The 12263-nt window shown below is 46.7% G+C and overlaps 2 protein-coding genes across 4 annotated transcripts in view; one reads left to right on the top strand and one right to left on the bottom strand.

The window, feature by feature from the left end:
• The window catches only part of LOC117752797 (rho GTPase-activating protein 44-like), a 46403-nt gene extending 41346 nt beyond the window's left edge, over positions 1-5057 (bottom strand). Inside the window, 1 exon segment of the mRNA XM_034570413.1 lies at positions 4783-5057. Coding sequence (XP_034426304.1) covers positions 4783-4835 — 53 coding nt within the window. The 5' untranslated portion in view covers positions 4836-5057.
• A 1080-nt stretch (positions 5058-6137) lies between these two features.
• Positions 6138-10548, top strand: stx4 (syntaxin 4). Of its 3 annotated transcripts, none has more exons than XM_034570846.1 (10): positions 6141-6344; positions 7538-7639; positions 8086-8185; positions 8401-8475; positions 8556-8626; positions 8816-8924; positions 9113-9186; positions 9548-9685; positions 9939-10049; positions 10270-10548. In XM_034570846.1, exons 1-10 carry the CDS (start codon positions 6315-6317, stop codon positions 10348-10350), a joined length of 891 nt encoding a protein of 296 aa, XP_034426737.1. In that variant the 5' UTR covers positions 6141-6314; the 3' UTR covers positions 10351-10548. The 3 variants fall into 3 exon arrangements, with proteins under 3 accessions (XP_034426738.1, XP_034426737.1, XP_034426736.1); XM_034570845.1 differs by having other exon boundaries at positions 6142-6344; positions 7535-7639; XM_034570847.1 differs by lacking the exons at positions 9939-10049; positions 10270-10548 and having other exon boundaries at positions 6138-6344; positions 7535-7639; positions 9113-9193; positions 9226-9685.
• Positions 10549-12263: the final 1715 nt, after the last annotated feature.

Genomic DNA, 12263 nt, shown 5'->3' on the forward strand with positions numbered 1-12263 from the left:
CAAATGGGTTTATTATCTTCCGGCTGAATGGTCCAGCAGTCGAGGAAGATTAAAAAACACACCAGAATAAATTAGGTCCACCTCTATGGAGCCATTTCTAATAAAAAACAGGAGTTCTTCATTTGAACCAAAAACAGGAACAAAACATTAAATCTCTGAGTTGATGAAGTGTCGAGACGGACACAGATAACGGGTTTGCAGCCGGAGGCGAGGGAGCGAAGACTGGACTTGTCACCTTTTCAGAACCCAACACCCACAGACCCAGAGGCCGAGTCCAAACATCTGGGTCCACAGATCTACAATCAATCAGGAGACTTCAGCTCTTTCTGTGCACTTACACAAAAAGGTCTGAATTCAGCCTCTTTCAGTATATGTTAGTCTCCCTTCAGGACTCGGCCCGGTGATGATCAGCACGTCCAGTCTTCAGATATTTACCAATCTGAGGTCTTTGAGTGCTCGGTGCACGAAGCTTGATGATGCACATTCAAATAAGTTGTTGCAAAACTAACACGTTGGCCTGCAGTTTATTTTTTTTACACAAATCACAGCATGAGACGTCTTTAGCTTCCAGCTCCAGAAGATTAAACTGTGTCCCAGACTGGAGCAGGGGTCTGCGAGTCGGGGGGGGTGAACTGCAGGCCAACGCATCCCGTCCCCCTCCCTCCTGCCGGCACAGCGTCGGACACAGCCCAACAAGCCGGGCTGGTGACACGGGTTCGTCCTGAAGTTCGTCCATGAAGTCACGAAGGCCGTGCCTGCTTTTACATTTTTTGTTTTTGCTATGATAAAACATTTACTCTCTTCAATCACCAAAGCTAACAGAAGATAATGGTTTTAGAATGGAGCATGTTAAAGCTGATGCAGGCTGCAGTGTCTGGGGTCTTGTTGCCGGCAGCCTGAACGCAACACGGCGTTAATAAGAAATCCTTTCCCTGCCTGTTGATGGAGATTAGAAACCTATTTTCCAGCCTCTCTTTTCTGTTTCCAGCTTCTCTCCACCTTGACATCCATCAGCCTGCTTCACTAAACCTGGACTCACATCTTTTTTCTGCTCTGTTGTGTTCTTTCTGTGCACAAACCAACGGGTCCAATAACCTCTTTCTCTTATCACCAACACAAATATGTATGAATGAGCAGATGGGTTAAAAATACTCTGCAGAACAAGTGACGGAGCCAGAGGAGGATTACGCCTGTCCCCTTCCTGCCATAACCTCACGCTGCTCGGGGGAGAGTTACACATTTTCGTTCAGTCCCACAGTTTACGCAGCATTACACAGGATTATGGTGCAGGCCGACTGTTTGGGAGATGAATTTAACTGTGTCTGAACCTCTCTTGACCTATATCGTTAACTGGAGCGATGCAGCAATGTCGTCCTGCAGGGAGACGCTTCATTAGTTTGAGGATGCTCGTGTGCGTGTTTCCTGCAGGATGAAGACAGATGGGCATTTTAGAAGCTTGGAAGGTTTCTCTGAGGGCTAAATAAAAGCAGAGAATATAAATATTTCCTTTTGCCATAATCAAATCACCAAATCAAATCCCTGCACCAGAAAGAGAAAACGGGACTGGAACAAACGAGCGTGACACAGTTTCCTCCTATGATGCAGCTAATGGACAACAACAATACGAGTGAATTAGGCTGAATTAGATGAATGTACACGTTGCACCGGTTGGACTCAGATAGAAGTGTAAGTGCTCATTAACGTATTTGTCAACAACTCTATCTCTTCCTGTTTGGAGGCACTAACTGGAGGCTGGTGTATAAATAGGTATTGAATGAGAATAGTAACAGTTGGGAGTAATAGAGCTCTGCTGAGGCTTCACCAGGCCAATCATATTCAATCAAGCTGCACCAAATTACACACACTCATAGATATCAGGCCTCTGAGCAGGTTTTCAAAATGTCCAAAAACACGCGATCACAAAGTTGAAGACAGAGAAACGTCCGGATCCGCCCCTTTGTCCAGATGCACGGCAAAATGTAAAGAGGGTCGTTTCCCACGCTGCCACCAAGTGTCATGGAACTGACAAACAAACAGACCCATCAACAAACAATAAACCAGCAGAGAGCAAACATAACCTGTGATGATAATGTAAAATGAGTCTTAACTGGTAAAACAAAGCTCAGATCCCATCTTCTATGACGATTCACCCTCTGAGGGCAATGACCAGTAGTTCGGTGCTTCCAGTGTAGACGGCAGATATCCAGTGAAACGTTTCTCCACATAAAACATAACCAGTGACATCGGCAGCTATCGGCAGAAGAATGCAGATACAGACACAAAACATAACCACGAATACATCTTCTTATCAAACAGCAAAACTCCACATAAAACACAGAAGAGTGTAAAGTGCGATGCCTCCTTTAAATCGAAATGACATAAGGACACTATCACTGTATGTTCAGATTTCAAAGCCTCACAACAGACCCGGTGATGCCGGCTGCCAAGGTCATGGAGAAGATATCACCAATTACCCGAGTGTCTGGCCGTCAGGCGCCGTGTTGGAGTCTCCACCCTCTAAATATGACTAATTGCCCCGGCTGTTCTGCTTCTTACGATACAGGTTAAAACTCATTACCGGGACGTTCCGCCTCGCCGGGCTCCGGTGCTCCGCCGCTCAGGCAGATGAGGGGAAATAAACAAGCACCCGGCCTCCGACACTGACACACACACGTTTCCATGCTCACAAATAATTGTCTGGTTTTATCTTTTGAAAGTGCGTTGGAGCTCTCGTCCCTTCGAGTAGCGGTGAGGCAGAGTTCCTGTTCGACGGGGCTAAATGTTTCCGAGGGTTTTTCAGATACCTCCTGCCAAGTCCACTCTGCTGGGCATTAGCTGCAGTAATACCTCGGTCATTGATTTGTATCAGCACCTCTGCCTGCAGTGAGCGTGGGCGTGAGGTGCGAGACACACAATCCTCTCGCTGCGCCAGCCAAGCACAACAAACTGGTTATCGGCCTCCTGGAGCAACGTGGGCTTCATAACAAACCGACAGACACACAACAATGACTCGGCGCTACTGTTGTGCAACAATTACAAAAGGGGTTAAACAACACCTGATTCAAATTGCAAAGGGTGTAGTGTTGACATACGCCATTTACTTTCAGTTACAAGGGAAGGGCGGGGTGGACAAACAGAAGGAGAGACTTGACAACACCTATTGAGAGCCGAGCTGCAGCTACACCTCTTCAACTCGAGAAAAGAACAAGAGAGACGTGGATCAAGTTGCACGTTAGAGGAAGAACCCAGAGCCTGTCGAACTACAGGAGCCCGGAGGGGTCATGACCTTTTTCACTTCAATTCAGAGAGATGAACCAACTCTAGATGTATCTGTGCTGCCTCACAGAGAAAACAAATAAATCACATAAACCTGAGCACGGTAATCTAAAGTGTTCTCACATTTGCATACTATCCGACGCAGCCTCGTGCGGTCGGGATTTACCGGGATGAATCGCTCCTGCGTTCGTCAACCGTGACGTGTCACCATGTGTACGGCACGTGAGGCTCCTCACACGCTCCTCTACAACTCCCAGGAGTCAAGGAGGAGCTGCTGGAAATATTTAGACCAGAGAAATATCAGTCTAACATCTCTGAGAAAGGGGGGGGGGGGGGGGGCACCCTGTGTAAGTGGGCCCTTGTGTAAGTGGGCAGCAGCCCTGCTCCTCCTCCTCATCACACATGTTTCTCCCTGCTCCTCATCCTCATCTTCTCCCTGCTCCTCCTCATCATCTTCTCCCTGTTCCTCCTCCCCACTCCTCCTCATCATCAGACATGTTTCTCCCTGCTCCTCCTCACTGCTCCTCATCATCAGACATGTTACTCCCTGCTCCTCATCATCATCAATGTTTCTCCCTGCTCCTCCTCACTGCTCCTCATCATCAGACATGTTACTCCCTGCTCCTTCTCATCATCAGTGTTTCTCCCTGCTCCTCCTCATCAGACATGTTTCTCCCTGCTCTCCCTCCCTGCTCCTCCTCATCAGACATGTTTCTCCCTGCTCCCCCTCACTGCTCCTCCTCATCAGACATGTTTCTCCCTGCTCCTCCTCCTCATCAATGTGTCTCCCTGCTCCTCTTCACTGCTCCTCCTCATCAGACATGTTTCTCCCTGCTCCTCCTCACTGCTCCTCTTCCTCATCAGACATGTTTCTCCCTGCTCCTCCTCACTGCTCCTCTTCCTCATCATCATCAATGTTTCTCCCTGCTCCTCCTCACTGCTCCTCATCATCAGACATGTTACTCCCTGCTCCTTCTCATCATCAGTGTTTCTCCCTGCTCCTCCTCACTGCTCCTCCTCATCAGACATGTTTCTCCCTGCTCCTCTTCACTGCTCCTCCTCATCAGACATGTTTCTCCCTGCTCCTCCTCATCAGACATGTTACTCCCTGCTCCTCCTCACTGCACCTCCTCATCAGACATGTTCTCCCTGCTAGTCCTCATCAGACATGTTTCTCCCTGCTCCTCCTCATCAGACATGTTACTCCCTGCTCCTCCTCACTGCACCTCCTCATCAGACATGTTTCTCCCTGCTCCTCCTCACTGCTCCTCCTCCTCCTCCATCACCCTCTGCAGCTGTGACCGTGGATGTGCTCATCCAGCAGCTGAGGGAGTGAGGGGCCGGAGGCTGGAGGCTGCAGCCGAGTGAGAGCCCCTGATCCCGGCTCCGGCTCGGAGCTGGGGCCGGTGCCGGGGCCGGAGCTTGGACCGGAGCCGGGACCGGAGCCGGGGCCGGAGCCGGGGCCGGTGCTCCCCGGCTGTGTGTGCTGCATGTTCCGGCTCTTACCTGCCCACAGTCTGGTTGGCGAGCTGTCTCATCCGGTTGAACTGCTTCTTCATCTTGTGTTTTTCTGCGTCAGCACCGAGCGGCAGAGTCTCTCCACATTTCCTCCCCGGTGAATACGGTCGGATCTCCGGCGCTGGTCCGTGACACACGCGGGGCTTCAGGCGTCAAACATCCGCTCCGTGCACCGCGGCGGTCGGTGAGTTAATCCCCCGTCATGTCGCTGCGGAGGACGGTGAGTGTGTGTCCGCCGCTCCGGAGATGATGCTGGAGGAACCAGGGCTGACAGCTGGAGACACGACCCGCCGGTGCACCATGGGAAATGTAGTTCACGCAGAATCACACGCTCGCACTAAACCGCAGCGTTTACGTCAAATTACACGATTCTGGTTTTGATTCACAGTTTCACTCAGGGAACATTAATACATGTCTTTGTTGATAAGATGCTTAGTTTTAATAACAGCTGACATGGAAGCTGTTCAAACAAATATACATTATCTAAATATAAATATTGAAATAAAGTATCAGAAGCACTACAATAACATTAATCTTCACGTAAGATATCAGAAGCAATATCAAATACAAAGATGTATGAGTTTTAAAATATAAGATATAGATCTCATGTTAAATATCAGATGCACCAATTTCCCCCCCAAAAATATGTTTTTTAAATATTCATATTCATCTAAAATATAAGAAGCACTACAATCCAAAACAGTATGATTTTTTGTATCCATATATATTTAAATTAAATATCAGAAGCACAAAACTCTCAGTGATGCATTGATGGGATTGTTTACATGTTCTGCTGGTGAAATAAGGTGAAATGTCAGCTTTAATAATCATTCACCAAAAAGGGTCTATTTGTAGTTTGCAAAAAAAAAGGAAATATCAGTGTCTAATATTCATAAGAACGATCTTTGTTATTCATCAGCTTTATTCAACCACAGCTCTCTATCTGTGTTTCTGCTGAAGGTTGTCGGTGCTTCAGGCTGTGTGAGCAAATGTCGTCCTCCAGTGTCTGAGAGAGAGAAGCTTACTGATAATAAACAAAAAATAAAAAACAAGTGAAGACAGTTATGAGTCAGTTATGAGTCAGTGTTGGAGGATGACACCACACGAGCAGCATGGAGGCATTTTGTTTATTTACATCTGAAGAATCAGTCACTGTTTACCCCTGAAACTCCAGAAGAGTTTTGTGGACTCAACCACTTCACCCCCCCCCCCTCCATCATAGTGCTGAGGAGATAATAAGTGAATTTTAAATTGTATTTATTTGTAAAGAACACAATGAGCAGCTGCAGTTACACCCCTCGGTCGCGGGTGGCAGTAGTGCGTTGAAGCCGGTGTTTTGAAGGGCGGCTGCAGAAGAAGAAGAAGAAGAGGAAGTGTTGCTAATGGAGGTTACTTGTTGAATTTCATCACAGCGAAGTTCACTGTCGCTTCCTGCTCGTGTCTCTCTGCGGATCCTCTCGAGTTCCCCCGCGTTGCCCCGCCGAAGACTCGCCGCTTCTCGGACCTCCACTGTTGACAAAATGCGGGACCGGACCAAAGAGTTAGGAAACGTGAGTGTGGAAGTTGACGGCTAGCGGCTAGCGGCTAGCAGCTAGCGTTAGCCTGCTAACATGTTCGCCCCTATGGGTCGAGTTCCGGTCTTTAACTTCACTGTCCCCACCCCTCCTCCTCCTCGACATGTCCCCCTGACAGTGTGAATCACATCCCGGGGTCAACATGTCCACGTTAGGCGGGTTTCTAGCGTCTGAACGTGAAGTTCAGGGGCCGGTTGGTCCCGGTTTCCGCTGCCCCGGGACCGATGAGCCAGGCCGGGGAAGGGCAGGGCTGCTCCCGGTGTGTCGGGGCTGGTTTTATCCTCCTTTTTCTGTTTCACTATTTAAGACAAGAGACAGTTTCCCACAGAGGAAACTGTCTCTGTCTTCTGCAGACGTCCCACTGTCCCTGTCCATCTGCTGCTCATCGGTCAAGTTAACGTGAAGTGGAGTTTGTTTGGGTTCAGGTGTGATGAGGTTTCAGTTTTGTTTTAATAAATAGGAAGAAGAGTAAAGTCACTAAGAGGTTTAAACCTGAACTAGTCCACACACACACACACACACACACACACACACACACACCATGAGTCTGAGGGTTGTTTGGATCTGGATCTGGATCTGTTTTGTCTGTATGAGGCTGAAGCAGAGGAATCATCCAGTTGTGTTTTTATAAACAGGAAGAAGAGTTCACAAAAACCTCAACCAGTCTTTAACTGGTTTAAACTTCTCTGAGAAAACTTAGTCCACATCCGACCAGGCCAAGTGGTGTAGGTTTATGTTTAGACCGGGTCTGATGAGGTCCAGGTGAAGTACAAGCTGTAAAATTGTCGTTTTCATGAATCGTAAACGTGCTTCAGCTTCTCTGAGAGTCTGGTTCAGATCTTGTGTTGTGTGTTTCTGAGCTGGTGAAAACACTGAGATTGCGATTTATACCTTTTAAAAGATACAGGTTTATAATCTTTCTTAATTTAGTTTGTGCTTGTTTTGTTCTATTCTCATGTGTTTTGTTTAGCACTTTGTAAACATGTATTATTATTGTTTACAAATGTGACACAGTGTCTCAAACAGTTAACTTTCCAACTTCCCTTATCAGTGGGTTCAGATCTGGACTGAAGCAGGTTCATGGATCTAAAATCTATTATCTGCCAAATCAGACTTTGTTGTGGTGAAGCTCTGACTGTGTCTTCTCTTGGACATTGTTTGCGCAGAAGGCCGAGGACTCGGATGATGAAAATGAGGACAAAGCTCTGATGATCACACCTGGAACCTCTTCAGCCAAAGAGGAGAAGGAGAGCGAAGCCTTCTTCAAAAAGGTGACTTCACTCTCTGAACACCACAGTTCACCCAGGTTACTTCCTCTTGTCCTTTTCCCAACATGTAGCTGTTCAAGTCAAAGTCGTATGTTCTTATAAACAGTTTATTTTATACGGTAAAGCCGATCATCACTTCAGTGTGAAAGGGAGGATGTGCTGAGGTGTGAAGTCGAGGAGAAGGTCACATGGACACAGTCTCGTCTGATCTGTAGCTTCCGGCTAAATTCAGTTTTGTCAACACAGTCTGTGTTAATCCCAGTCTGCAGTTACTGGTCTGCCATGAAGATTAGAGCTGACACTATTCACAGATGAGTTCAAGCAAATAAGTTGAACAAGTTCTAAACGATAATTTGTCAAAAAATCAACATTATTTAAATGTTTGTGGGTTAAAAACTCAAAGTATGATTTATGAATCCAACTCTTCTAACTCACTTCTCAATCTGTAGGTGCAAGAAATCCATGAGGGGCTGCAGAGTCTCAGGAGGATCGTGTCGGAGCTGGAGAACAAACAGAAAACGGTGCTCGGTGAAGCGCTGCCCATGGAGAGTGAGTCTTTTCTATTCTAGCTTCAGCCGGTTGAGGTTTGGGTCTTGATCCCACATATTGATCTGTCGGAGGAAAACAGCGACTTGAACAACGATGAGCTCATACAGAAGCAGAAACTGAACTCAAAGACACGGAAGCAACGTTTTTATGTTAACATGTTTACAGGATGTCTGAGTGAGTCCACGTGCTGAGTCTCCTGATTTCTCCTTGTTCAGGTATGAAGAAAGAGCTGCAGACTCTTCGAGACGAATTCAAAACTCAGGCGAGTCAGATCCAGAAAAAACTGAAGAGTGAGTATCGATGAGTGAGAAGTGAACACAGTGTGAGGTTTTCTGTTTCGTTCACTCCAGATTCAATTATGTCTCCACAGGTATCGAATCCAAGAAGTCAGAGGAGGATGGGAAATATGTGCCCATAAACGTTCGGATGCAGCGAACACAGGTTGAAGCTTTTACTGCACAACAGCCTTTTGAGTCCTTGTGGCTTCTTAATGATATAACTTAGATAATGTATCATCTCATCACATCTTAAAATATCAGAAAATAAAGATTCATAGTTGTTGTATACCTCGAATCTACAGCTACAGTAAAGCACAAGAGCAGCAGCTGAAGAGTCTCCTTCTCTTTCCAGCACGGCGTCTTGTGTAAAGAGTTTGTGGACCTGATGGGTCACTGCAACACCATCCAGGCCCAGTACCGAGACCGCAACGTGGAGAGGATACAGAGGCAGCTGAGAATCAGTGAGCCGTCATTTCAATAGTCGGGGGGGGGACAGTTTATAGTTTGTCTCAAGACTTTTCTCTCACATCGTCTCTGTTCTTTCTGTGTCACTTGCTCTTGTATCCTGTCGGGCTGTGGTTTGCTTTTCTATCCCCATCCTGTGACATTTCGTATAAAAAACGGCGCCCTGGTTTGTTTCCCGCTGCAGCTGGGAACGACGTGTCGGACACGCAGCTGGAGGTCATGCTGGAAAGTGGGCAGACGGATGTTTTCACTCAAAATGTGAGTACATGTGACATTTAAAGGTAAAATTATGTCAACCTTGTGTCTGTCGGCCTGGAAACCACATCCCAGATTCCCTCTCACAGAGAAACACACATTCACAGTTTGCCTGTCGACTGCGTCCAGTGTCTTTAAATGACGTGTATGAAACGATTTGCTCTGTTGTAGCTTCTCTAGTTGATCAAACTGGACGACCCGTTGACATGTGGTAAGCATGAGCAGTAAAACCCTGTGCAGCCTATAGACGTGTCCGTAGTGTCCCAGCAGCTCGCCGTGTGAAACCTGCAGGAGGCTTTTGTCATAGATGAAAACCTGAGACCTCCTCACAGCTAATGAATATCTGCCTTGGGGCCGCGTACAGATCCTGATCGATGCTAAAGCTACGAAGCAGGCTCTGAACGACATCGAGTCACGGCACGACGAGATCCTGAAGCTGGAGAGGAGCATCCGAGACCTGCACGACATGTTCCAGTACCTCGCCATGGAGGTGGAGGCCCAGGTAAAGAGGCTGAAAACACTGAGTGAGTGAGTCCATGTGAGAATCCAGCAGGAAAATGTGCAGAAACTTCCCAGTGAGCGAGTTGATGAGGTTTCTAACACGTGGAAGAACACGAACATCTCATCATCTCTTTCCTGCTGTAAACGAATCTGACCCGAACAATCTGCCGCTGCTTCTTCACATGTGAAACACAAACTCTCGGGCTCGTTCAGGCTGGAGAAGGCGTCTGATCCGGTTTGTCTTCCTTCTTCAGGGAGAGATGGTGAACCGGGTTGAAAACAACATCAACCAGTCCACCAACTTTGTGGAGAAGGCGAAGGAGAACACGCAGAAAGCCGTCACGTATCAGCAGAAAGCACGAAAGGTACGACGGGTTCCCACTCACACAAACCTGAACCACACTTCAACCTACTGGGAAATACAAACTGCAGTGGCCCAGTTCTCCGTCCAGTGTTTGTCATAATGCTGCAAGATGTGTTTTTCATAAACTGTAAATAATGATGGACGACATGACGGCTCCCAGTAGTGAAGTCATGGTCATTGCTCGTGTATTAATGATCTTTTCTGTCTCTCGTCCTCTGCAGAAGAAGCTTTGGATCGCCATCTGTCTGGCCATCCTCGTCCTCATCTTAGTCATCACGTTGGTCAGCACCTTCGGCACCTAACCCCCGGCAGCCGGAGTCGGAGATCGTTTGGCAGAAGCACATTAATGGTTCACAACCCCCCCCCCCAATATGTAAATACATCGGCTCACAGGATGAACAGGATCGTTTGAACAGTGGATTTTCTCTGTCAATGTCCTTTTTTTTTATCCTCTCCCACATTTAAACCTTGTCTTCCTCTAACCTCCCTGTCGTCCCATCGGGCCTTTTCCTCTCCTCTAAAGAAGAGATGTGCTCTCGGTTGTTTTAACTCACAAGTGACAACAGCCCCGCCTGCGTCTCTGCTCCCCCCCCCCGACCTCGTCAGACCCTGGACCACGGCGACGCAGAGACCAGGACAAATTTTGAACTTTTAGGTCAGAGCCACTTCCGCTCCGACATTAAAAAAAAAGAGGAAAGTGTCCTTGAGGGCACGACGCAGTATTGAAACCTGACACTGGCGCTGAACATACTGTACTCAGGAAAAGTGTGCGATGATTCTTGTTATGTTTTTTGTTTCTAGGAAGAATTGGAGGCGTAAAAAAAAACCTGTTTTAATAGAGTACAGCTTTTTTTTTGGTTTATAGGCTAATATAATTGTACATAATAATTTAGCTGAGGATTTAAGACAAACTTTATGCAGAGGATTTTTTTTAAAACTTGAACAGTGTTTCAAACTGCCAACATGTGAGAAGTGTAAATGCAGAATTTTTTTAATTATGAGTTAACGCCCCCCCCCCTTTTATTTTTCCTCGAGGCGTCTCAGGCCCGAGTTCCCTTTTACTCGTCCGACCAGTTTGTATTTATGATTTAAACGTTGTCGCGTCGGCTGCTACTTGAGAAGTTCAGTTGTGTTTGTTTTTTTTCTTTCTAAACTGTGCCTTCTGCTTCATGTCCAGCTGAGAATGTGATGTTGTGCACTAACGTTGTGAAGAAGGGACGGAGCCGGTGATGGCTTAGGGAACCCTTCACATCACAGCGTCTCCCGAGTCCTGAACTCTGATCGGACTTTGTTCTTCTTCAGGTTTGTCACTTCGTGCAGCGTCTCCCATGATCCTTCAGGAGAAGTAACGAGCGCAGCAGCACGATGCGACAAACCAGGAACGAGAAATAGACCGAAACAGTCGAAGGACGCTCGGTCCTCACGTCTCCTCTGGAGCCAGAAAACAGCAGCGACTCTGCTACTGTGACATTATGACGTTTAATTTCACATCACATCCTTATTTTAATATAGATTGTTTTTAAAATAAAATATGTTCTATTATCCTGTGTCTGTCTCGTGTCTTTAATCGTGTGGATCCTTCTCAGCTTTAGGCTTTTTATTCCTCACCGGTGACACCCAGTGGCTGGAGGCTCTGTGTTCAGGTGTGTCTCTTTCTTATGAACAATATCTGAACAACACTTATAGGTCACATCTTCAAATTTGGTACAAACATTGACTTGGATCAAAAGATGGATGGATTGTATTTTGATGGTTGAAGGTTGAAGGTCACCTCACAAAACCTTTTTCTGCCTCATGAACATTTCATCTCAAAAACACGGTGAGAGAAATCGTTGACTTCTTTCATCTGAGCACAGAAGTTCTGACCTGTGGAGGAACGGGTGAGATTTGGGTCACAGACGCATCACAAACCATGTTCTTGGCCTCTGGAACATAATATCTCAACTTTGTCTGAAGGGACCGACTCAATTCTTTTCACAACACGTTAACATTTCAGATGAACAGTCTAGAATTCCATAATTTAAATTTCAGGTCTTAAATACTTTTCATGTTATGCACTTGACCTCCGGACTTGATACGTTTAACCTGCCCGGTTAATGCATGATCTTAAAGGTGAAGGTTTAGGGTTAACCCCCCCCCCCCAACCCTTAAAGGTTAACTACTCACTAACAAATGATGTGAGAAATAAGCATTTTGAGAAATCTCAGATCTTTGA

The sequence above is a fragment of the Hippoglossus hippoglossus genome, chromosome 19, assembly GCF_009819705.1.
Source record: "Hippoglossus hippoglossus isolate fHipHip1 chromosome 19, fHipHip1.pri, whole genome shotgun sequence".
NCBI classification, from domain to species: domain Eukaryota; kingdom Metazoa; phylum Chordata; class Actinopteri; order Pleuronectiformes; family Pleuronectidae; genus Hippoglossus; species Hippoglossus hippoglossus.

Coding starts and splice junctions, on each gene's coding strand:
- stx4 (XM_034570845.1), top strand. CDS start 6,315: ATGCGGGACCGGACCAAAGAGTTAGGAAAC. Junction 6,345..7,534: donor GGACCAAAGAGTTAGGAAAC/GTGAGTGTGGAA, acceptor TTGTTTGCGCAG/AAGGCCGAGGACTCGGATGA. Junction 9,187..9,547: donor CGGATGTTTTCACTCAAAAT/GTGAGTACATGT, acceptor GGCCGCGTACAG/ATCCTGATCGATGCTAAAGC.